The sequence below is a fragment of the Cavia porcellus genome, unplaced genomic scaffold (genome assembly GCF_034190915.1).
Source record: "Cavia porcellus strain 051 isolate PalLab524CR breed Dunkin Hartley unplaced genomic scaffold, mCavPor4.1 scaffold_20, whole genome shotgun sequence".
Lineage (NCBI taxonomy): Eukaryota > Metazoa > Chordata > Mammalia > Rodentia > Caviidae > Cavia > Cavia porcellus.
The window spans coordinates 57,187,392-57,213,367 of NW_026947503.1; the positions used below are offsets into that span (position 1 = coordinate 57,187,392).

Sequence of the window (25,976 nt, forward strand, 5' to 3'; positions counted from 1 at the left end):
AACTTTAAATATTTTTAAATATACTTTTCCCATTCTGATTTTCTCCAAAACTCTACCAAGAGGAACTAAATTGTTTCATCTTCCACTATTTTCCTTATGAAAATGAAGGCACAGCCCATGATGAAGAAGTGGGAGAGAAAACAGAAATTGAGGTATACAGAAAGGTACACTGTTTCCACTAGCAATTTGATCATCAATTGATTAAAACAACTATTTGGCTACATTGCTTTAAGTCCCACGTGACTCCTGAGGTTCAGAAAGTAAATCTGGAGAATTAGCAATAATGCAATATGCAGGTGCTCCCCAAATCTCCTTTTGCCAGTCTTCGTACCTGCTCTTCAGGCAGTTACCTCAGCATCACGGACAGAAGCAAATTAAATAAAGCAGGTGGCAGTACGTGGTGAGCAAAAGTACAGATTAAGATGCTTAGTGTGTTTCATGATAAATGATCCTCAGATTGTTAACGTCTCCTAAGCATCTGACACCCAGTCCTTGTGCAGACCACCTCCGCATGTGTTTTCTCATTCAATAATGCATCTTCAAGGCTAACACTTTTGCATAAAAGGGTGCAAGGCTGAGAGGCATTGGCTCTACCTCACAGCCAGGAAGTAGTGACTATCCTGATTAACACAATGGATCTGAGTGTTCCTGATGCTGTTGCAAAATGATAATAGGAGGAATCATTCCCAGCTGGCTGGCCCTGCACTTTTCTACACACCCTCTTACTAAAACAACCAAGCCCTTGAAAAGCAGCCCTGCCTGCCCTCTGGTGGAGCGCCACAGGAAACAGAAGGGACCCAGCAACATTTTAGGACTCCAGGGAACCCAGTGTGCTTCTCCAGCCCTCCAAATCCTGCCCACACCCTGTGCTGTAGCAGCAGGCAGCTGCCCTGCCTTCCAGGCCACACCTTTCCACGCCTCTGTGGCTGCATTCGACCTGCCTTGGACCTGACAGGACCTTTTCCCTCTCTGCCAACTGACAGAATCCCGGACCTCCTTCAAGACCCAGCTCAGACATCAGCCCATCGTGGAGCTGACCCTAAGTCCTGCATAGCACATAGTACGAGGCCGGGTTCGCTGTGAGCTTTTGTTGTCCATTCTTTAATGTAGATCTGCAGTCATATAAAATGTCCGGCCTCTTCTACTTTACACTGAGTTCCTTTGAGAACACAGACCCGGTCTTTCATTTTCTTGCCTCAGGTGTAGATGTTTAACGATTGCTGGTTGAATGATGTAAGTCATACATTTTAAGAATTAAATTTAAAAAAGAATGTAGAAGTGCTTAGCCAACTAAAAGTAAGAATTACGGTAAAATAATATTCAGATGCAAGCATACTTCCAAGAGGCCTTGCAAAAAGCCTGAGGCAGGTAAAAAGTACCTTTTATACTGTTCTAGTCTGTTGTAGCGCCTCTTGGCTTCATTTCTCCCAAGACAGAGACACCAAATCCTCTGATTGCTTCTCAGCACCCTTGGGCTTCTGATTTGCCATCTTCTGCCACCTCACTCCGAAGTCTTGGTCCTCCTCATTTGTCCTGTCCCTGCTTTGGCTGGTAGGCTGGGTTGAAATTACACACTGTGGCAGAAAATGTAACTCTGTATACCATTACTGCATCACCTCCGTCTTCAGCCCCTTTGGTCTTGTAAGGATAAAATAGACTGTCTCAGCTATATTACCAGAATGGCGTCTGAGGTTGAACTGAGCCAATCCTGAATTCTGCCTTCTCCTCTTGTCCTTCTCTCCAATGTGACCTAAGTTCTCAGAAGTCAGACTGTCACCTTGGGTTGAGGGGAGCATGGGGGAGACTGAAGCCTGAACTTTGTGCGGGTCCTCATGCGTCCTGCCTTGCTGCCCAGAAGTGCACCCGGTCCCACCATTGTGCTGGTCTGGTCATGGTCCCTGCTCACTAAGCTGCTACCATCTGTGGCCTTGTTCGCCCAGCCCAGGCTTACTCTAGGCCTCCGATTTCCCATAGGGAGGCAGGGATGCCTGGATTGCAGACGCAGGCTGGACACAGGCCACAGGGATGAGGGAATGTCTCCGGCCCACTGGCCCAGACAGCTCCCACCACCAATCCTTTTCTCTCTCTCTCAGGGCCTCTCCATGGGGATGGTGATTTTTCTGGGTTAATTCTAAGAGGTGAAGAAAATCCCTTCCCATCTGGAATTCTCCAGAAATTACCTGAGTGTTTCTGCCATAATCAGTTTATTTACCCTCCTCTCACACTCACCCAGATTCATAGACAGCAGTCTCTCTGGCTTCGCCTTCCTGCTCTAGAAGCAGTTTCCATTTTCCCTTCCTTCAGGCAGGAACCTCTTCCTTGGGTCAAGTGCGTCTTTTGGGTATTTCACCTTTTCCGGTCTGAAACAACCATCTCAGCCCTGAGGCCTTGTGTTCAGGGAAAAGGGGACTACTACACAGGAAATGCTGCCCAGAATGTTGCCCTGTTAACTTGGGTGTGTGCCCCTCCTAGAGAACGCATCACCTCCAGGTAAAATGAACCTAGGCTCCCCTGAGACATACATGGCTGTAGGGTGTTTTGGACATCAAAACGGGAAAAAGGTCTTGAGTTCTCTAACCCTGGAACCCCACCTCAACGGAAAATGGCCACTCTTCTGTGGGCAGGACAGTCTCTGCTGGGCAGAGTGCCCCAGATGACCTACCAGAAAGCGGAGAAATGCATGATTTGGGGCAGAAGTAAAACCAGCAGGTTTTTCTCTCTGGGTGTGTGGAATTTGGTTCTGCTTAGTTCCCCCAGAGCTCGTTCCTATGCAGTCCTTGGAGGAGTAGGTACCAGACTCTGGGGTTAAAGATCCAGCCTAAAATGGCTCAATTTATAAGCCAAAAAGTGGACGTTGGCCTAGTGTCTTGCCAATCTCCTGCTGTGTCCGGGGCTTAGAATGTGGAGTCTTCCTTGTTTACCCTCTCCTCCCCACACTCCTTTTCCTTCTCCCTGAGCAGCTCTGGGATGAGCTAGAGACTGGGTCTGACCTCAGGAAGCTCTTTCCCAGGGTTTCAGCTTTGGAAACTGGTGTGCCCACAGCTTGGGCCTGGGTGGGTTTGCACCCGGTCATGCTGTCACCACTTTTCCCCGCAGGATGGGACGGCACCACTGTGGATTGCGTCGCAGATGGGCCACAGCGAGGTGGTGCGTGTGATGCTGCTACGTGGAGCCGAGCGCGATGCTGCACGCCATGTGAGTGTCTATAGGACTGGGACACCTGCAGAGCCACTCAAAAAGCCAGCTCCAGACCCAGCGGGTGTGCGCACAGAGAGAGGTGTTTATGTAGTCTGCAGCTCACCTGGGCGCCTCTCAAACTTCACCTGCTCTTTCGTTGGAAAACAAAGTCCAGTTTGGTGGAAATTCAGCAAGTGTGCTGGCTGGTTGTCCTCCACCTGGGGTGACTTCTGGAGCGACTCTCCTAGCTACAGATCCCTGCACACATCCCCCTTGTGCCTGCTGTCCGCTGCACTGTGATTGTGCCTCTGCTGGCCTCACAGCAGCCCCTGTGGCCCAAAGGAGCAAGGAACACCTTGGGGAGAGCAGCACACACTGGGTTCTGTGCCTTTTGTCTCCCTGAATCCAGCTTCTTTGCCTTCGCATTCCCTTTGCTTATGTGACCCACCTGCTTGCTGAGCCCAGAAGAGACAAAACTGAAGGCACATTCATGGCCACTTCACTGTGGGTCCTTCTTCTGCCGGGTCTCTCCTTCTTCCTGCTGGCTGTGAATCCAGGAAGGAAAACATCCCCTAATCCTACCTGCCTCCTTCCTTATCTGAAGCCAGATAAGCCCTAAGGCAGGCCAAGGCAGGACCCAGGCCACAGTGCCCAAGCCAATCTTGCAGACACAGCCTGTTCGTTAAAGCAGGAGACGCTCAGAGGAAGTCCAAGAACCTTCTTGGGTCAAAAATGATGACATTGACAGAAGCCAAATGTTCTTCAATTTGAATTTGCCTTTGTCCTCTTCTGCTGCCTCCTCCTCCTTCTCTTCCTTCTCTCTTTTTTTTTTTAAACACATTTTGACCTATCTGCGCTCTTCCTCTTACAAGGTTATACAAATTTTTAAAACAGTAAATCAGGTTGAGTGATAGCTTAAATCATTAAAGATAGTTAAACAGTCATTATTTTGCTATATCATTAATAGCAGAGAATGCCTCTTGAGATCATCAGTACTTTAAAAGTGAAATTTTGGAATTCTTGTGGGATCAAATTCCCAAATAGCAGGGTTTAGAGATGATATAAACCAGTGGTGGGGAACCTTTGAGAGCTTTCAGTGACAAGGACTGCTGGGTCACGCATGCCATAGGTTTGCCACCACTGATGCAAGTAGTCCCGTATTGTGTCTCGTCCTCTTTCATGCAAACTGACTGCTTACTCTGCTCTAATGCTCCTAATGGAGACACTGTCAATTCTTGCTGTGTTATAACTTTTGCCTATTTCAGACCAAAGGCTTTGCTGCCAGTTCTCAACTGACATTTTGTTCTGAGTCAGCACAAATATATGTAAATAATCAACTTTTAATTTCCCATTCTCTCCTCAGGATGGTACCACAGCATTGTTAAAAGCAGCCAACAAGGGGTATAATGATGTTATAGAAGAGTTGCTTAAATTCTCACCCACTCTTGGTCTTTTGAAGGTAAGACCTAAAGAAAAAATATACTGATGTATAAAGGAAATAGGTTAGAAAACCAGCCCCTACTGGGGTCTCCAATAGCATCTGAGTATAATCAGCCTGGTTAATGTATTCTTTTTACTTTTCTTTCTTTCTTTGTTTCTTTCGTAATGGTACTAGAACACACTTCAAACTTGTTAAACTTGCTAAAGATATATGGCAGAAATGAGAAGATAAAAAACAAAGTCTGTGAGTACCTAGTTTTCCAGGGGAAAAAAATGTAATGAAATAGATAAATTAGAAAGTAAACCATTTTAGTATCATTTGGAAGATCTGTAAAATCAAGAAAGAACACACACTTACGCCCTTCTTTCCCTTGAGCAGAGAACCATTCTACTTGGTTACCTTAAATGAAATAAAATTAGCTTCCACTGCTTGGAAATGTAAGGATATATGACTTTGCCGAGTCCTGAGTCTTCCGGAATACAGAACCCAGCAATTGTTTGGCAAGCTTTTATCATTTTGGACCAAAATCTTTCTAAACTGTAGCATATACATCAGCAGTTAGTGAGCTCTCCATAAAGGACCAGACAGCAAACATCATAGGCTTTGCAGGCTGCCTGGATTCTGCTGAAGCTGTTCAACCCTGTCATGGTTGCAGGAAAGCAGCTCGAGAAAGAAATGACAAAAGGAGGGGGCTGTGTCCCCATAAACTTTAGTTATGGACATTGTAGTTATGAAATTTCTTATTTTCACATATTATAAAATATTTTCCTTTTATTCTTCTTGAACATCATTTTTAAATGCAAAGACAGCCCTTAGCTCACAGGACCACAAAAACAAGCTGTGTCCTAGATTTGACCCAAGGCCATAGCTTCCTGACCTCCAAGTATGTGTGTCCCTGCTTTCTTAAATAGAGAGTGCTTAGTCTTTTCTAACGTGGCACAGTGACTTAGTAGTCACTCAATGTGTATAAAGTCTGTTCACCCTTGAATAGCTCCAGGAACTTTTAGGATACCTCTATCTGCCCTATGTATTTTTAGACTCCATTCTTGCTGTCAGCTAATACAGAACTGCTGTTGTCATGTATTGGTTCATCCCCACTCCTAACAAGCCCTTTCTAATCTTCTATAAACCTGGAAGCCAAAGCCTGAAAGCTGTACTTGTTAAAATTTTTTGTAAAGTAAAAATGTGCCATCTGTAAAAGTGAATTCTGTGAACAAAAGAAAGTAGCTTTAAAAATGGACTTTGCAATATCCAGTCTAATCTTTAACAAGTCTTTTTTTTTTTTTTTTTTGGCTTTTGTTTTTTATTAGCAAATAGGCAGAGTTGATACACTGGTTAAGATTTAGGCTTGTGAAGTGTTACCAGATTAATGATTTGCAGACATAATGTGGAAACAACCTCAGAAAAATGCTACTTTGTCGCAACTTTTCTCTGGATGTGACATCTTCCTTATTACAGGTCATTAACTAAGACTCCAGACTTACAACTTACAAAAAGATATACATACCTTCTGGAATGAGTGTCCTGTTATCACCATCACTGTTACATGGTTTGGTTACCCTTCTCCATTCCCAGACCCAGCTCCCTGCCGCCTTCAGCTGCTCCCTTATTTAGCTAAACACTTGTGCTGTTTCTTAATGTCAGCAGCCCAGCTCCTAGGCCCTTCTGTGCTCAGGCATGATCTGTGTCGGGGCCAGGGAAGTGGCCTCAGCCAAGCGCTTCCCCTTAAGCCCTGTAATTCCACGGTTTCTCCTGCTAGCCCCAGTGGGCAGATTGTTTCTGGCCCAACAGGAGACATTTAAGAAAAGACAGGTTGGCACAGTCGTGCTGTTTTCTCTGCAGCGGAGTTCTGAAGTTACTAGAGTGACCATGCAGTCACGTGCACCCTGGGGGCCGGCTCGCATGTTTCACTTGCAGAGAACATTGGCAGTATTTCTCTGACCACAGCTGTGTTCCTAAGGACGCCATACTAGGCGGTGATGCAACTTTGACACTACAAGGGAAGATAAGGAAGAGTGAGACTTGATATTGCAGTCTCATGGCCGAGCTAGTTTATGATAAGAGCCAAAGCAAGTGCTTACTGACGCATGCTGTCGTTCTCTCTTAGAATGGCACAACAGCGCTCCATGCGGCGGTGCTAAGTGGGAATATTAAAACAGTTGCCCTGCTCCTGGAGGCGGGGGCGGATCCAGCCCTGAGAAACAAGGTATTCACTTAACCTATCTGCTAGCTCCACTGGGCCCTCCCTGTGCAGAGACAAGGTGGCATCCTCCTGAGCTCTCTCTGGCTCTGGCTGCTGTCTTCATACTTAGATTATGTGTGACAGGGGCACCAAGGGACCCTGTTAGTAAGTTACTCTTGGGCAGCATGTTGGGACCCACATCACGAAAGCTTTCCATTAACAGTGGTGTAGGCTCTTGGCAGGGATGAGGGAGGAGTCAGTAGTGATGTCCTGTCATCAGAGATGTCCCCTGAACATGTCCAGCTCTAGCGGTTTATCGCTGTTCTTCTCTTCAGAGTTGCTTGTGCTGTTTGGTGACTACCTGGGGAAAATGTTGCCTTGACAGGGTTAATATGGCTGCATGCCTCCGTCATGACACCGACTCTTTTTTTAAAGATATAATTCTAAATCCTTATTTACAACTAGGCTAAACTTGGAAGTCAGCGAGTACACAGTAACAACTGACAAAATGATTGTCATTGTATTTACTTCTGTCTGGGTCTGCTTTAAGCTGTATTCACTTAATATACAAATGGGGGCGATTTCAGCCAACATCTAAATGACTAAGCATTGAAGGAGGACAGGGGGTTGGCATTTATTAATAGGGGAAGATATGAAAAGATATTTTCATTTTCCTCCATACTCATGTACTCTGAATTTTTATGTGTCTATTACTGTATTAACATTTTTAATAGTAAAAATCAACAAAACCAAGATAGAGATATAGCTCAGTGGTAGAGCACTTGCCTAGCACATGTGAGACCCTGAGTTTGATGCTCAACATTGCAAAAAATAAATATACAGCTCTGTACACATATACCCATATGTATATATGTAAATATATGCATATGAAATACACACTTCATACCATACACAAACGCACATACACTTACTTGTGTGACTTTTTGAAAAGGAGCCGTTAAGAAGTGCTGGTTAAACTACAGGCCAAAACCAAGAGTCACTTTTTCCCGCCATTTTACTTGGCGTATAGAAGTATTACCTCCCCACTCCCAGCGCTAAACATTTCTGCTTATCTCTTCCTGAGATACCCAGGTTTGTGTTCCATGAGCTGGCCTTGCTGTGAGATAAGCCACTTGAAGTCATAATTGCCTTTCCTTGGAAGTTTGTCTTTAGACTTGTACACAGACTTCCTAGAAATCAGTCTTTGTTGATGTGGTATCCAGGGCTGACTTAAGGCAAAGGGGACATGTTAGTACCTTCACATAGAAACTGAAAACACAGTTCCTCCTAGAATAGTGGAGTCATCACCAGGGGTAACGGTTCCAGGTAATCTCTAGGGGTTGAAATGCTAGGCTCTGACCGTCCTGGAACTACTAGAGTTTATGTGTGGTTGCTCATGTTGGCAAATGCCTCAGAGTCCTAGCGTATCTGCCCAGTAAGGCAGAAAAGAAGCCCTCATTGCCTATCAGCCATGAGAGAAGCCAGCATTTTAATGGCAACTCCAGAAGCAAGGGTGCTGGGATTCTAGCAGCTACCTAGAACGCTTGAGAGGGTATTCTTGGTCTTCACTAGTTCATTCACTCATTCATTCATTCACCAATAGGCTGGGATTGGGCACCTGCTAGATACCACACATAATGCTCTGTGCTGGGCTTGCAGTGGTGAATTAAGGTTCACATTGCCTGTGCTTTCATGGAGTTCAGAGCTTAGCATAGAATACAGACAGTTAAACAGTTGCAATGTAGAGGGAGAAGAACTAAAAACAGGAAAATAGCAAAGAGTAACCTCTAAGCCAGTGTGGAAACTCTTCTGCTCCAGAGGTCCCAAGATTTCAGCCCCAGGTCTTCAGTGCTAGTGCCTGCAAGATTAAGTGATGGTGCTAAGAGCCATTCCTCCTTCTATACACATTCCCAAGGGTGCAGGGGTCTTGTGGTTCCCACACCCCTACTGAGCACTGAAAGTACATCTCGTGGGGACAGTGGGTCAATACAGTGTCGCATCTGAGATACTGACCACAGGTTCTGCTCTATCATGAATGAGCTGGCCATTAAGGGTAGTCTGGAGCGTGAGCCATTTGTTGAATCACAAGTAATACTAATGTATGTGATCTGCTCCACATAGCACAGTAAAATGTGAGAACATTTAGAGGATCTATGTAACTCAGTGAACAAATGAACAGCACATGATATTACAAGTCCTGCATGGGAAAGAGGTCCTCCTATAAGTAGAAGATCTAGCTAGGTGCGGTGGTGCACACTTGTAATCCTAGCACTCTGGGAGGCTGAGACAAGGAATGTAAATTTGAACCAAACCTGGGCAATTTAGCAAGACTCTGTCCCAAAGTAAAAAGTAAAAAAAAAAAAAACAAAAAAATGCTTAATGATTTATAACATGTAGGCCCTGCCCTCCAGATTAGTTTGGTGAGGATCTGGCTGAATAGAAAAATAAGTTTAACAATGAGATAAGAAAATGACACCTGTCATTTGTACATTTGAAGGAGAAAGGAGGGGGATGTCATAGGCAGCTGAGTTAATTAGAAATATAGGCAGTCAGACAGGGCTAGGCCCTCAAAGAGGCCTGTGCATAAGACCAGATACCTTGCATAAGACCAGATACTTTGATCCTACTTCTGGAGTCCATTTCTCATGCCATGAGTAAGTAGAGCTGATAAACTGTGGAATCTTGAACTTCCAACTCCACTTTGCTTAATACATCTGGCCCTGCCTTGGAGGAGGGCCAGATCTCAAGACAAAAGGCAGAACAAATGCAACCACACCATAAGTATAAACCTCAGGGTCCTTATAGGTATTAATCACTTGGGAAGCCAGAAGGAGCCACTAACCCAACCCCTACAGTCAAAGGCCCTGTTCCCCTTGCTATATGACTCACTTCCCTGTTGGATCCTGATTTAATCGATCTTACCTGAGCATAATTGCTTATTGGTAATCTTATTAGTTGACCATAGTTCTGTCCCATCTCATGCCCGCCTGCTTTGCCGGTTCCCATTTTTTCCCCCACCATGGGCCCACCTCACCTCTATAAAAATCCCCAGAAAAGGCAGGATCCTTGGCAACCCACTTGGGATCCCTTCTGTCTCTCTCTAGGACAGTTGCTTTCTTTTTCTCAGTATATTCTACTCTTTATCTTAATATAAAAGAGAGTCCAGTGGGAGTTTTTTCATTACTCAAAAGTGTGGGTTAGATGCCCTCATGTAGGCCCTAACACCGCCCCAGCTATGGGAATTCACTAATATTCATCTCATCCTTTTTTAGGCCAATGAACTTCCAGCAGAACTAACCAAAAATGAACGTATATTGCGTCTCCTCCGAAGTAAAGAAGGTCATAGGAAGAGCTAACTTAGTTCCATGTTGACAGAAAGACAGACGATATCCACACTATCAAAAAAGAAATTACTTTTCAAACAGGGTTGGAAATTCTTTTAAGAACAAGTATGCCCAGAAAGCTCAAGCTGTGGGTGGCCATGCTTTATGCACCAAGTGAAGAAGGGACTGGGGGGTCCCTTCCCTACCTTACAGTGGGCTTCTCACACTGGCCCAGCCCTCAGCTCTAGGCCTGACACAGAGACAGGTTCCAGCGGAACTGTGCTAACTTAGGTCTCCCCATTAAACTTGAAGTTAGACAGGGTTTCCAGTACTAAGCAAGAAGACAGACAGTTTTGTTCATTTAAAAGATGGGAAGACTGACCTTCAACCAATGGATGCGCTTTTGCTTATTTGTTAAATGTAAAGTACTAAAGTATATAGATCTATCCTGTTTTACATATATGTGTATGTTGTTCCAGTGTAAAACGTTTTCTTTCACCCAAAGATGATGGTTATTGGGAATCAATAAGGTTCAAACCTGCATTATTGGGAAATAACTTGTGACATTCTGCCACATTCTATTCAAAGATGGACTTGTGCACTCTAGGACAGACAAATTATATGTTTGCTAATTAATCCTCGCCTCATTCATGACGTGTGAAAATTATTTTCACTTACTTGATATTTTAGGTATGCTAGGATACCAGTGGCAAATTTGGAAATCCAGAAAATTATAAGCCATGAGAAATTTAGGCTTGTCTTGAGCATTTACTTTGATCCTACTTCTGGAGTCTATTTCTCATGCCATGAGTAAGTAGAGCTGATAAACTGTGGAATCTTGAACTTCCAACTCCACTTTGCTTAATACGTTGACTTTGAGGTCCTCAGATAAAATGTAATATATACCAGTATGATGTACAGCTATGAGTACTACAGGAGTATAAGTACTAAAGATGCCTGTTAGTGTTTAATAAGCACTCATCTATGATGTTCTTGGGTTGATTGATTCCAAGAAAGAATCCTGAATTTTAACGAATTATTCCTTCAAGGGGCTAAAATTTATTTTCAGTGCACTTTATGATCAATGATGTCTAACTGCCTCTGTCTGTGCCTAACTGCACTCACAAAAACTAAACCTTTTTCCGATAATCTACCATAATAAACACCACTATTGTTTCTGTTATCTGTAAATTGTCAATTTTCCTGTTCATATTTGCACTGGTTTCCAGCCAGTGTTCTATGTAAAGACATGTTAAAATGGAGGAAAATGCTTAATCCCAAAATAACTTTTATTTATCTTCCTGTGGTACTAAAAACATCGTCTATAAGGCACTAAATGATAAAATGTGATTTTTGAAGTTGGAAAATATTTCTTTAAATTTGTTTATGGTTAATGCAATAAAAATCAGTATATTTGGGTCAACGTCACAAGCAAAGCTAGTAATAGTGACTCACAACTTCAGAGATGCAGCTTGACTAACTGCAAAAATCCTCAATCTCATTTCAAAATAAAAGATTAGACAAGAAAAAAAAAAGATTGGACAAGTCTGTTGCCAAAACACCAGACAGAAAGTATCTGGTAACTAGAAAGCAGTGCCAATGACCTTCTTGTGTTCAGTTACCCAAGTACACATTCTCTCCTAGGGCAACTTCAAAAAGCTGTGTTCATTTTGAGGAGGAAAATAATGTGGCCTTAAGTACTTTTTAGTTTTCCCTTTAGTTAATCCTTTAGCCGAAGACAGTTGGCTCATCACTGATCCAAAACAAAACAGTCTTATGGGTACTGACAAATTATAACCTTAATGGTTTTACTAAGGCATTTCGTCATTGGCCGAGTCCTTAGCTTGTTTCATGTGAATATTCTTGAACAATACTGGGGCCATAAGAATAAATCCAGGGGCCAGGGGTATAGCTCAGTGGCACAAGCACCTGCCTGGCAAGTGTGAAGTCGTGAGTTCAATCCCCCTGCAAATCCAGTAGCTTTAACAACATTTAATGGAGGCCTTCTTACTGCGGGTAGGGGTGTATAGCTTAGAAAGACTGTGTTTGATCTAGATGAGATCATGCTATCCATAGCACGGAAGATGATTAACCATCTACCAAAGACTGAGCAAAAGGCCTATTACTTTGTGTTTGTTCAAGAGAGGGTCTTGCTGTGTAGTGCAGGCTGACCTCAAACTCATGGCAATCTTCCTGCCTCAGCCTCCCTAGTGCTGGGAGTACAGGCATGTGCCACCATGCCTGGCAAAGCTAATTGCATTTTAGTTTGCACACATTTAAGTGATTCCTGCTTTATTTAACCTAATTCACAATTCAATTAACTGTGCATCCCAAGACTTAAAACTAGCGATTCCTATGCAAATCATCTGCTTAATTGAACTTAGAAAATTTTCAATTGCATACTCTTATTTGATGACACATTCCATGTTGAAATTTAAAATAAAATTAATATGTGATTCAGTTTGCCTTTGCAATTTTTCCCCTTTGTCTTACTTAGAAGTCGTTTCTACAAGATTTTTAAATGCATGGAATTTTAAAATGAATAAGTCAACTATGTTACTAAGTATGTTGATATTTGGGATCTCTAATAGATCTTTAGATTTTTCCTTTCCTAATGGACCTATGATTTTGTTATTTCTACTATCATGAGCATTCGTAATGGTTCCTAAAGGTTTTCATTCAGAAAAAAAATTCCTGGGATATTCACCAAAGACTGAAAATAGGAAGTTCCTGATTTCTGTTTTTACGTTTATGGTGCTCCTGGGTTTCCAGTCCTTTACAAAACCTTTCTCTTGTGAAATACCCTGTGGGTTTGCAGAATTTCCTTCATAGGAAAACGCATCTGCAGCAATGAGATTAGGAATCTAGAGAGGTCTCCCCCCAGCCGTCATGGTTTCCGTTTCCCCACCCTCTGTGACCACAGGGAGCTAAATGGCAGCCATGACCCACCCTGGGAGGGATGCAGGTTCAAAGGGAAAGAACTCACTCTAATCTTAGGCTGCTTGGAGCCAGAATTGCCTGCATTTGAGGTGGGCCTGTAGATCGTGGGGGTGGGAAGCTGAGTTCCTAACTTCATGACAAGGTGGTGTAGGCGCTGGAACTGGCCGAGTTCCATGGGTGGTGACCACGAGGTGTGTCAGAGATTGTTAATAACAATAAGCCAGCAGCTGATGTTTGCCAAGGGATTGTTACATGATAATTTCTTGAAGTTTATGTGCATTTTCTCATCTACCCTGAAGAACAGCCACACGAAATAGGCACTGATAATCCCCAAGTTGGAGTTGAGAAACGTGACTTTATTATGATCTTTCCTGTCGTTGTCATCATCGACCCACTAAAGTTCGTGTCCCCTGTATTTATTCATGGTTCAAAATCAGGAAGAGAAAATAAACACAAAGCACATTATATGCTGCCGTGGCTGGATATGGTTTGCTCCTGTAACGCTCATGTAGACCTAATAACCCAGTGCAGTGGTAGGAGGCAGGCCCATGGGAAGTGACTAGATTAGGATCATTCTCCTGGAAGCCTTAATGCGGGTCTCACGAGTGGGCTGGATCTCGAAGGAGCAGGTGAAGTCCGAGAGTAGAATCTTACAGAAGAGAGCCTGCACCTCCTTTCTTCCAGTCGTGCCCCGTTATCTCTTCCACACACACACAGCTCTTGCACACTCTCTCTATACTGTTTGATGCCACTGGACACTTAGCCCTTAGTTCAGAGAGCGTGTGTGAGTAGTGGATCTGGAAGGTCTTAGAACCCTTCCTGGTGCCCTTCCCTTTATTATTAGCAGTACTTCAAAATCATTAAAAGAGGAATTCATGTCTTCACAATTAAAGGATGTGAAAGCTTTAGCCCTGTCAACTGAAAGAGCGACTTGCCCTCTTTCTGGTTCTTTTTCCTCTCACCAGGACGTCAACTCTAATGTTGGATGAAGGACACACTCTTGGTGCTCCTACCTGCCACGAAAGTCCCAGAGTCATCTTAGACAAAACACTCTCAGTTTATAGGAGTCAGATTCCCTATTTTAGAAAAGGCTTGGGAAACAAAACAAAAGTACCCCCAGCAAATGAAATACAGTGGGACAGGATCCTCCAGAGAAGGGAATGCCAGTCTGAACGAACCCCAGCTGCTGAATAACAAGGTTTTTTCCCTCAGTGTCCTGAGTAAAAGTGACACCGCACCATGACTGGATTAGCATCAATCCCAGCATGCCTACCAGGGTGAGTAACATGTGTCCATACATCTGGCCTGCAGTGACCCTTTGGTGGTGAGTCAGTTGTCACCACTGGCACTGAAGTCATGAGTTGTAGCTGTAAGCTGTTTTAAATGAACATGTCTGTAAAATTCAGCTAGTTTAAGTAAGAAATTCTAACAGAAACTACATTCAACATATACCCAGAATTAAAGATTGAACCTATAAACCCAATATTTTATACCAGGGAATATTATTCAGCAAAAAAAATGGATGAACCGCTACAAGCAATGCAGGAGAGCCATAGACAATGTTGAGTGAAAGAAGCCAGCTACAAAGGACTAATTCCATAAATATCAGGTTTAAGAACAGGCAAAAATAACGTGATAAAAGTCAGAGGACTGTTCTTGGCTAGCAGAGGGTGATGATGCTGATCAGGAAAAGGCTTAAGTGAATTTTATTGAGTGGTAAAAATCTTCTGCCTGCTTCTTCTGAGCTTCAGTCACATGGGTGGTGGCCCAGTGGTCCCCAGGCAGTGTCCTTGTCCTTGGACAGTCTCCCTCCTGCCAGGCCTGGAACTCCTGTTTGGCCAACAGGACATGGCAGGAGCAATGGCATGTCACTTTGGAGGCTAGAAGCTGAAGGAGACGGGGCTCTGCGGTGCTTTCTCCTGGGTGTTCCCCTCGGGGAGCAGCTGACTGCCCAGTCAGGAGAACACCAAGGCAGCCGTGCGGAAGAACCTAGGCCCGTGTGCCTGCCCCAACTGCAAGTGGGCCCCGCAGCTCCATCAGGCTTCCAGATGGTGCCCTAAGCTGATGCCTTGACTACAGCCTCATGAGAGGCTGAGTCAGAATGACTCAGAACACCCGAATCCCTGGCTGGCAGAGACTGTGACATATCATTACTTTTTTTTTTAACCGTCTGAGTTTTGTAGATGTTTTGTTTTGTTTTTGAGGTACTAGGGCTCAAAGCCAGCTCTATCACTGACCTATACACCCACCCCTTGGACCTCTGCATGACTCCTTGCGGCAACCTACTGCTAGGTGGATCATTATTCTTATGCAATTGTTAAAATCTTACAGGAAAACAGGCCAACCTTATTTTTACTCTGAAAACAAACTAAATGAAACACCTGCAACACAAATGCTAGATCAACAGGCTGATGTTCTTACTCAAGAGCTGTTATGAATCAATATAAAAAAGAAAACAAAGTAGCAAGAAGTAAAGAGCACAGAAAAAGAAAATCATTTTTTAAAAAGATAGCATCTTACCATGTTGTCAAATAGGCCTCAACCTCATAATCCTCTCTCCTCAGGCTCCCAAGTAGCTGGCATCACAGACCTCTGCACTGTACCTTAGAATCACTTGTGAAGGTATAAGAGGTTCCTACTTTCATTTATAATTACAGACATTAAAGTGTCAGCATGGGTGTGGGGAACCAGGCATGGCCCTGTGCTGCTGACAAAGGTCTGAAATGCAGTCTTTTTTTTTTTTTTTTTTTTTTTTTGTCTTTTTCATTTTTATCGGTATCAGGGATCGAACTCACGACTGCCTGCTTTCAAGGCAGGCGCTTATGCCGCTGAGCTAAATCCCCAGCCCCAAAATGCAGTCTTTTTGGAAGGCAACTTGACAGTAATCAACATAGCAACACACATGGCCTTTGATTCAGCAATGTAAAACAAATTTTAATGTGAAAATTTCCAATGCTTCTCTTGTAGATGTTTGCTAAGCTTTAGATACAAAGCAGTTTGTGTCACCATTGTTTCCAATAACTCAAGCCAAGCAAAATGTCCAATAGGAGGCAAATTAAGTAAATAACAAAGTGAATCAAACACCATTCACATGAGTATTTCAAGCCTTCCCCTTCTATCTTCTAGTGAAACAATTTTGTCTTGGGTCATTTTTGCCCTCTCTCTCCATAAGGGAAATATTCAATAGCTTTTAGATTTTTGTCATGTAGCATCATGATGAAGGTAGACTGCACAGAAAAAAGATTTGAGGCTCCACGAAATCCACACCAGCTCAGGGATGAGAGGCAGTCAGTGGGAAATGAAAGGCACACTTACCAGCTATTATCAGGACCATGTGTACCCTTCACAGTACTACCAATACAGGAAAAATACAACTCCCGGCCTGCTAGATGTCACATGTGCGGAGTTCATGTCCACCAAATATGGAAGAATGAATTCCAAGGAACAAAGGAGGTTAAGAGCAGGAAAAGGTTTGTTAAGAGAAAGCTCCTGAGAGACAGGAGGCTGTTACACTAAGATCCTGAAAAATTAAAAGTTAATTAAAGGATAGTTATTAACAAAAATAGTTAATTAAAAGGATAGTTATTAGCAGTATTGCCATTCTGTGTTGAGCTTGTTACCCTAGTAACCAAGCACCAACCACACAGTTATAGATTAACTACCCGCTTCATCATGCTGTTCTGTAGGCATCGTTCCCCCTCACCCCAGTAACCTATTTGCTGTGTCAACCTTTGTTCCCTTTGTAAGAGACAAATGATGTTGTGTCAACCATTGTTCCCTTTATGAGAGACAAATGTTCCTGGAATTGGCAGACCAAGGGCTATGAGTTGGCTAACCACCCACTGTGAAATGCCTCTGACCTCAAGCAAAGGGGAACAAAGGCCCACCTTGTTTCTGTTTCTCATCACTATGTACTTAATGATCAATGAGCTAATCATAAATGAACTATAAAAATCAAAACTCTAACTCAGTCGCACAGCTTTGCAAATTCCATCTGTACTGTGTCACTGGGCCAGCTAAAATAAAAGCGCTTCTTTTAAAAAGACGTTGTCTTGCCCCATTTTTCATCTCGGGGCTTTTTTGGCGGCGGGGGGGGGGGGGGGGGGTTTACAACAGAGGGCTCCTGAACAAGAATAGATGACAAAATCATAACACGGATACAAAGTGGCTCAAACTACACCCAACCTATATGGGATTATGAGTGTAGCTGCTTAACTAATACTGACCAATAGGGAAAGGACAAAGACATTTGGGGGCAGGGAGAGGAGTATGGGTCCAGACGTTCTGCTCTCCTACTGTGGGTCAGGAGCCAGAAGGTACTAATTACAGCCTAACCTGAAGTCTAATCTCTAGGAAGACATGGGTTTTTTTCCCAGTCGGAGGCCTGGCTCTCTTCAGATCTCCCTGTAGCCACAATTCTAATGTCTTTATTTTTTTATTCTGACTTCCTGGTAGTCCCATTGCTTCTCTCACTGTTTATTAATTTCTGTCTAACTTAGCTGTCTGTAATACAACAAGGATTTTGAAATCCTTATTGACCGGTGATCTAGTTTTTACTGACTTAGACACTGTTCTGAAACTGACTCATCTCTATCTAATTTCTTAGATGTTATACACTTGTAATAAAACCTTTAGGGCTATTAAAAGTGACATAGGCAGGGTGTGGTGGTGTACACCCACAGCCCCGGCATTCAGGAGGCTCTGAAGCAGAAGATTGCCATGAGCACGAGGGTAGCCTGAACTACATGGTAAGACCCTGTCTCAAGAAAAAAAAACAAAAAAACAGTGACATAGAAATCATATTGCTAAATGTAAAAAAACACAATGAAAACTGTGCTGTATAGTGTTTTTGCTTACTTTAGAAATTTGTACTTACTGTAAAAGTCACATATATGTTTTCAACTACATAGAAGCTTAGCAAAGGATGTTTTTGCACATTTACAAGGATCATACTTCTAATAATTTTATTTTCCTTCTAGTTTTGTGCTTTGTAATTCTGAGGTCGAATAGTGCTTATAAAAGTAGCAACATTGAATATTCTTTAGGCAAACAAAAGTCTTTCTTAGAATTTCAATCAGGTTAAAGCAATTTTAGTAAAGGGGAAAAAACCCCACAAAGGTAACATGGATGGAATTAAAAGTGAGTTTTAAAAAATTCTCATTTCAAAACTTTGTGTGTTTTTGAAATTCTTTTGCTCAAGTACCATGAGTGCAGAATTATTTTGCCAGCAAAAACCTGTTTTCCTTAGAAATAAGGTAGTTTATTTTAAAATATTTCCTAGCTTTTGGGGCATTGTTGAATCTTCACAAAAGACTAAGATTCAGGAAAAAAACATGTGTAACAGCTCTTTTAGTGTTTTGGTGAATGGTGGCCAGACTGTAATTTGTGGTACACCTGAATTTCTGCCCATCCCAGGAATGTGTCTCATAGTGTTTGACCATGCATTTATTTGAGTCGGTTATTTTGTACAATAAAGCATACCGAGGACTTATTAAAACACTCAGGGCTGGGCCCAGGCCAATAGCTTCTTGCCCCAGTAGGGTGGGTCCTGAGATTTTGCATTAAGATTCTTTCCAATCTTTATTTTTATTAGTACTTTTTTGCAATACATAGTGATTACATGCCCTGTGGGGAGTTGGTACATGCAGATTCTCAATCTTTTGGCATTCCCTCTCCCCTCAGGGGGCTCTGAGACCAAATTTTGACACTCCTTGCATGAAAGCATAGTATCATCAGCAGGACCCCCAGGAGCCTAAGTCTCAGGAAGAAGTCACCATAGAAGATTCAAGGCTTAGATGCAGAGGAAATCCATCTAGCTCTACGTAGGTCAGCGGGGTGGATGTCTCAGGGCGGAGCAGGGCAGGGGGCAAGATAGCAACAGAAGGAGCAGCACCTGCAAGGTAGGAATAGGAAGGTCATCGCCATCGTGGTCCTGCGACTGACTTTGATCATTGCTACACATGGAAATTTAATCTCTTCATTGTAAATAGGTTTCCACTGTGGAGAATGAGACTCTTACCTCCTTGTTCTTAACTCCAAAATGGTTCTGACTGATGCGCTTTAGCAGCCTGCATAAATGAGATGAGAGGAAGTTATCAGAAATTCATTCATATCATAAAAATAAGTACAAGACAAGAATATATAGTAAATGCATGGCTCAAAAACGAAGATGCTTCTCTTTTATTTTTGTATTCCTCAATTTCACTGAGAATTTAAAATAAACTGATCAGACCACTGGGTTTTCTCTGCCCCAAGCTCTGGGCTGGACGCGGCTCGGCCAGCAGGTGGCGCGTTTCTCACGCTGTCCCCAGCAGACCGTAAACAGAGGGTGGCGAGACGCCCGCCTCCCTGCGTCCCACCCCTGCGCGCTGGATCACACGCGGTCACGCCACTGCGCATCACCAGCGCCTGCTTTGCCAATAGTACCCGGGCACCGATTCCTTTTGCGTAACCGAGTCTGGAAAGAAAACCGCTGAGTACTTATCGAGGCCGAAATAAACACGCGTTGCACAAGAGACGGGGTCGTTTTTTCTTTTGATTGATTGACTGCTTGATTGATTACAAGGTCGCGCTAAATCTTTAGGTTGCCCAGGCTGGGCACTAGTTTATGATCCTCCAGTCTCACCCTCCCCACCCATCGAGTGTTCGGATTACAGGCTTGCGTCACCACGCCCGACCGAGGAATAAGGTCTTCATTGGGAAAAACATCTCCAAGCATTCACATTGCCAAAACCTTCTCGCCCACCCTCTGCAACCCAGGAGAAAAAATGGAAGGAAACGAATTCAAGCATCGAGACCAGAAACTGCTGGCACAACTCTAGAAATACCCTCCTGGGTTAGATTGCAGAGGTTCAGCTGCCGGGGTCTGGAAGACCCTAGCTCGACGCCGTGCACCCAGAGGCAGCAGGACTGAGGACCCGGGAGAAGTTGGGGCTGTGGGAAACACTGGCTGGCTCGGCTGTCTGCCCTCCAGCCCGGCCCCGCCCCGAAACTGGCCCATTAGCCCCGCCCTTAATGGGAGGAGCCTATGGTCCCGCCTTCCTTCCTGACCTGCGCGCGCAGTCCGTCACCGCCCGCGCCGGCCCTCTCCCTAGTCAGGCGCCTGACCCAAAACCACCGGCGTTAGGCGAGCGGCCCCGGGCGTCGTGCCGAGCGAGCCAGAGCGGATCTCCGTGCGGCGGCAGCATGGGCGCGCGCGGTTGGGCCCTCGGCCTTCTCCTGCTGCTGCTCTGCCCGGTGCAGGTGAGCGGCCCCGGTGCCCCGGGCGGGCGGTGGGTGTGCGTGGGGGCCAGGGCCGGGTCTGGGGCCGGGGCCGGGGGCCGGGGCCGGCGAGGGAAGGTGGTCTACGGGTGCAGCCGGGGAGGTCCCCGCCCTCCGGCTCCAGTCTCCCGCCACACGCTCCTGGCTGGATCGACAGCTGGAGGCTGATCGTGGGACTGCTTTGAGCTGGTGTCAGCTGTGGTTCCCGAATTTCTCGATTCAGGATGTGGCATCAGAGGGGAGGAGAGTGAGCGAAAAGGGCTCAGGACCTTATTTAATTTTGTCTACTAAAAAAAATCTTGATGCTCACGAACTCTTTGGAAGCTCAAGGGTGCGTGCGAGTTGTTTCTCATCACCTCGTTGTTAACATCCCAGGAAACCGAGGCCCACAGCGGGTAGCTGGATTTCCTCTTGTCACAATTACTCGGCAGCTACTGGACTGTGTGTCCTGAGTCCTTTGGTGGCTCTTCCTGGGTTTAGTAGCCCCGGGTACCGGCTCCTCACTGCTGTTTGTAAAGAAAAAACCCTAGCGAGGTTTGGGAGGGTCTAAGGGTGTGAGTATTTCATATCGGGATGAAAGAATGAGCCTTTGGAAATTCTATATCCTTTGGCCACTGGTCCTCTTCACGTAGGCTGTCAGTGGCTATGAGGTGGTGTGGCTGCGGGGGGAGGCAGAGAGAGGGGTCCCGCGGACTAGAAAAACCTCTTGTCTGTGTAGTGATTGCAAGATGACCCAGAACCCTTTCGGCGTGTGTGTGTGTGTGTGTGTGTGTGTGTGTGTGTGTGTGTGTGTGTCAAGGGAGAGAGGTGCCCCTGATATGTGGGTTTGTGAAAGAGCACACATCTGATATCCTGATGAACTCAAAGATGCTTGGCTGGGAGGAAGCCCAGAGGAAAACCTATTTCAAAGAGACAGTTTGGATTATGGATGGGCTCAGCCACAGATCGCTCACTGGCTCTGTGGCTTTCGGTATTTGACTCTTGGCTTCAGCTTTGTTTATTTATGTTTGTTTGTGTTTTGAGACAGGGTCTCACTGTGTAGTTCAGGCTGACCTTCAACTCACCATGTAGTTCCAGGCTGGCCTCTAGAACTTGCAGGAATCTTCCCTGCCTCAGCCTCCCGAGTACTGGCATTTCGGGCATGTATTACCATGCCTGGCTGTTGGTCTGAAGATAAAAGTAATACCTTGTAGAATTACTGGGTTTAGTAAGTGATATAGCATATATCCCTAATGTAGTTTAAAACTCAAGAAATTCTGTGCCTTGGAGAAAATACAGCTATTTAGTTTCCTGAGCATTCCAGAGCATACCTTTTACTTCAAGGTAGTATCCAAGGCCGTTGATCAATGGGCGTCTCTTTTTTGAGCATATTTGGAGTATGTCAATTTGATTGTGAATCTCTTACACAGCATCTAGGAACCTTTTTGTGGTCAGCAGATCTTAACTAGAAGGACCACTACTGTTGATTTTTTAACTTAACATCTGTCTAGAGGCTTCAGGGCATCTGAATAGATGAGGTGAACCCCGGAAGCCTGATTGGAGAGGAGGTCTTAAATAGGGTTAGGGTTATTAAATACATTTGGGGGAGTTTTTCCTTGTTTTTCTTAGTTCTTACAACTTACATATTCAATAACAGTCATAGGCTTTGTGATTTTTTTTTTTGTATTGGGGATCGGACTCAACTTCACACTTGCCAGGCAGGCAATTAAGCCACTGAGTTAAATCTTGACCCATTTTTTTGTCTTTTTGAGACAGGGTCTCACTATGCAGTTCAGGCTGGTCATGAGCTCACTTTGTAGCCCAGGCTGGTCTCAAATTTATAATGATTCTCCTGCCTCAGCCTTCAGAGTGCTGGGATTACAGGAGTGCACCACCATGCCCGGTTTAGGCTGTGTGATTTTAAAACCTTGTGATATACAAATTATGAATGCAGAAATAGTATGTCTGTCTTGGCTGTGTTATTGTTGGTGGTGGGTTTTGTTGTTTTGTTTTTTGAGACAGGGTTTAGTTCGGTAGCCCAGGCTGGCCTCGAACTCTCTTCCTCAGCCTCTCACCATCTGGCCTGGTTGTTAGACTGTGATTTTTATAAGATTTTCCTTGAAGGACTTGGAACTTAGTGAAATCTGAGTGGGAAGCAAGCTCTTGTGTGATTTTTCCAGAGGGGATCCAGAAGGGAAGGGATCAGAAGGGAAGAACAGCCATTTGAAATTAGAGTAAATATGAGGAAATTTTCCAAGTCTCTCCTAAGCCTTGACTGATGCCATGGTTAGATATCTTACCAACAAAGTGGAAATGGAGTTTTTTTATTTTAGCAAGTGGGCAGAGAGCAAAGGACTTGCTAAATGGATCTTTGTATTTCTGCATGTTTGTTATATTACCCAGAACAAAGAATCCTTCTGATCATGAAGATAGTGTGACCTCTCTTCCCGGGTAACCCTTCCTAAGCCTCCACTTGTCTGAAATGAATGACACAGTACCTACTAGGAAGCCTGATTAGGCCATCTCTAATCTGATCGCAGGTGTCCCTTTCCGCTCTCTCGCCCAGAGCTCTGTGAAGGGTGTCCTCTTTCCAGCCAAATTATTTGCTATCACTGCATTCCCTGTCTTTGAAGGCATTGTCCTTCTCCCCACGTACAGTCCTTCCTCCGAAGTTCTGGGTCTGTTTTTAAACTGCTGCAGTGGAATTGGCTGCCTGGCAAAAGACTAGAGCGTGGATTTTCTTTTCACTCTGTTGGTGATTTCTTTTGAAGTATAGAAACTTTTCAGTAATATGAGATCCCAGTTGTTGATTCTTTGAAGTGTTTCCCGTGAAGTTTGGGTTTCATGAATTCTCCACCTACCCCTATGTCTCCAAGATTTCTACCTACCTTCTCTTCCAGTAGATTTAGTGTTTCTGTTTTAATATTTAGGTCTTTGATCCATTTAGACTTTAGTTTTGTGCATGGTGATAGGCATGGATCTAGTTTCAGTCTTCGGCATGTGGAGAGCCAACTTTTCCCAACACCATTTATTAAAGAGTTTATCCTTCTTCCAGTGAACATGTTTAGCCCCTTTGTCAAATATCAAGTAGCTGAGTGTCTTTGTAGTTGTGCTTGCATCTTTAAATCTGTTCCGTTGATCCTCTGGTCTATTTCTTTGCCAGTACCATGCTGATTGTATCAGTGTGGCTTTGTAGTATAGTTTCAAGCTAGGAATTGAGATGTCTCTTGTCTTGCCTTTGTTGCCCAGAATTGCCTTTGCTATTCTAGGTTCTTCTGTTTCCAAATGAATTTTAGGAGTATTTTCTCTAGATGTGTGGGGTATGTTAATGGTATTTTGATTGGGATTGCATTAAGTCTGCCTCAAATTGTCTCCATTTGCCTATGAAGGCCTCAAGATCATTCTTTTTATAGCTGAGTAATATTCCATTGTATAAAAATATCACATCTTTTTCATCCACTCTGTGGTTGATGAGCATCTTGGTTGTTTCCAAGATTTAGCTATTACAAACTGTGCTGCTATGAACATGGGAACATATCGCTGTGATAGGACCTTTTCAGTTTTTCTGGGAAAATACCGAGGAGGGGAATAGCTGGGTTGAATGGAACTTTCAATCCTGGTCTTCTGAGAATTCTCCAGACTGATTTCCATAGTGGCTGCACCAGTCTACACTCCCACCAACGGTGGAGCAGTGTTCCTTTTTCCTCACAGCCTCGCCAACATTTGTTATCAGTTGATTTCTTGATGGCAGCCATTCTTTCCAGAGCGAGATGAAACCTCAGTGCTGTTTTAATGTGCATTTCTTGAATGACCAAATGATGGTGAACATTTCTTCATATATTTATTGTCATTTGTATGTTTTTATCTGAAAACTGTGTGTGCATCTCAGATGCCCATTTTTGGAGAGGGTCTTTGAATTTGAGGGGCTTGATGTTTTTCAATTCTTTATATATTCTGGACATAAGTCCTTTGTCTGAGGGATTGCTGGCTAAAATTCTTTCCCATTCTGTGGGTTTTCTTTCATTATTGAAAGAAATAAGAATCATATTTTATAAAAATCATATTGTGTCTTTAATGTAAAAAGTAATAAGAAATATAGGAGTAATAAAACCCAAAATGTCTAATTGGTATTATAAAAAAGAGAGGAAAAGAAAATGCTCTAAAGGATATAACTGCATGTATGTTTTAGTGTATAGGATCGATAACCATATTACTAAGTTTTTGTTGGATCGTTGGACAGAACTGTTTGCAGTCTCGCTGTTTGAATGTCCACTTTGTATGCTTCAGTTTTGTAACTTGAACAGCTATTTGTAAGAGGACAATATGAGCAGTAATTATCAACTAGTGATTTCTGTTTTTGTTTTTGTTTTGAAATTATGTATTATTTCTACCCTTTCTCTGTTTGGTTTTTTTCCTTTAAAAAAAAAAAAAAAAAAAAAGACTGGAGCATGGGTCTGTATTCTTTGCAAGAGTGACCCTGGACAAGGCTGTGGAGTTTCAGTTTCTCTCTCTTAAAAATTGGTTAATGTCTTACCTTCTTGTTGCTGGGACAATGTGCTAAAGAAGGGAAGTTTATTTCAGCCCACAGTTGGTACGGGTTTCAGTCCACAGTTGGAGGGCTCCACGGCAGGCAGGGCAGCACGGCTGCAAGGCAGAGGGGCAGGACAGAGCAGAGCTGCTCACAGCATAGCAGGCATGCAGCAAAGAGGTCAGAGGAGAGGGAAGGGCTACAGTCCCAGGCCACGCCCCCAGCGACCCCCCTTCTCCACCCAGACTTCATTCCAGCATCACATTTAGCTATAAACTCATCAGTGGACTGATCTATACTGAGTGTCACATCTTCATGATCCAGTCATCTCGAGCCCCACCTATGAGCAGGTAAGGCTTTGGGGGCACATCTAGGTAAAAGCCTTTACAGTGTGCAACTACACTGCTTTCTAGAGTCCATGTCAAAAGATAGAAATTTTCTAAATTAAAATACCAGGTTGCAGGTTCCTTAAGGAACAAAAACTATTATTTTAATGACTTTCAAATATAGCCAGGACTCTTGTCATAGACTCTTTTAGTGGCTAAATCTTTGGGCTACAGAATGGGTTTGGAGAGGAATTTAGCAGCAGGTGGCTAGCAGAATTGGATTTGAAGTTGGTTTCTGTCGAGGGGTGCTTGTGGATAACTAGGTTTTTCTTTGCCTGGCTCATGCTGCTTAGTCTCCGTATAAACGTTTGGTTTGGCAACAAAACTTTAAAATGAAACAGAAAACTCTGCCTCTGACTCTTAAGGGATTTGAGTAAAGCTGCAAAACTTTGTTCATCTTATGTCACAAGAAGAACTCAGGTTAATTTCTTCAACGTAAAATAGGAGCTGTAAGCACAATTTAGGATGCAAAGATCAAGAGCACTCACCCATTCACAAAGCAGGCCATGCATTGTAAAGTGGTGTAAATGTCAATCACTGTCCTTTTCTTCTTCACAGTTGAGAAGGGGAAGATAGATTTTAAAAAATTATAAGGATACAGACAAAAAGAATTTTTTTTTTTTTTTTTTTTTTGTCTTTCGAGTTTCAAGCTAGGCTCTTGCTTTTTAATTTAGGCTGGCCTTGAACGCAGCAGTCTTCCCGTTCCTACCTTCTGAGTGCTGGGATCAGAGGCAGAGGGCAGTGGTTACCGCACCACCTC

At 43.7% G+C, this 25,976-nt stretch overlaps 1 protein-coding gene and 1 long non-coding RNA gene across 7 annotated transcripts in view; one reads left to right on the forward strand and one right to left on the reverse strand.

Moving 5' to 3' along the window:
* LOC100718604 (ankyrin repeat domain-containing protein 29) overlaps positions 1–25,976 on the forward strand; it is a 110,229-nt gene that overhangs the window by 48,066 nt on the left and 36,187 nt on the right. For 4 of the 6 annotated variants that reach the window (XR_010041473.1, XM_063231839.1, XM_063231841.1 and 1 more), the window contains 3 exons: positions 3,097–3,195; positions 4,541–4,636; positions 6,726–6,824. Coding sequence is in view for 5 of the 6 variants with exons in the window: in XM_063231839.1 (XP_063087909.1) it covers positions 3,097–3,195; positions 4,541–4,636; positions 6,726–6,824 (294 nt within the window). In the remaining variant the exon portion in view is untranslated. Of the gene's footprint in view, positions 1–3,096; positions 3,196–4,540; positions 4,637–6,725; positions 6,825–10,072; positions 12,584–20,062; positions 20,306–25,976 lie in introns of those variants that run through there. The other 2 variants (XM_063231842.1, XM_003474032.5) reach the window with 2 other exon arrangements.
* Positions 18,323–20,036, reverse strand: LOC106028567 (uncharacterized). The gene is made up of 2 exons (XR_010041474.1): positions 19,083–20,036; positions 18,323–18,956 (listed from the first exon to the last, which is right to left on the reverse strand). It is a non-coding gene; the product is annotated as an uncharacterized LOC106028567 (long non-coding RNA).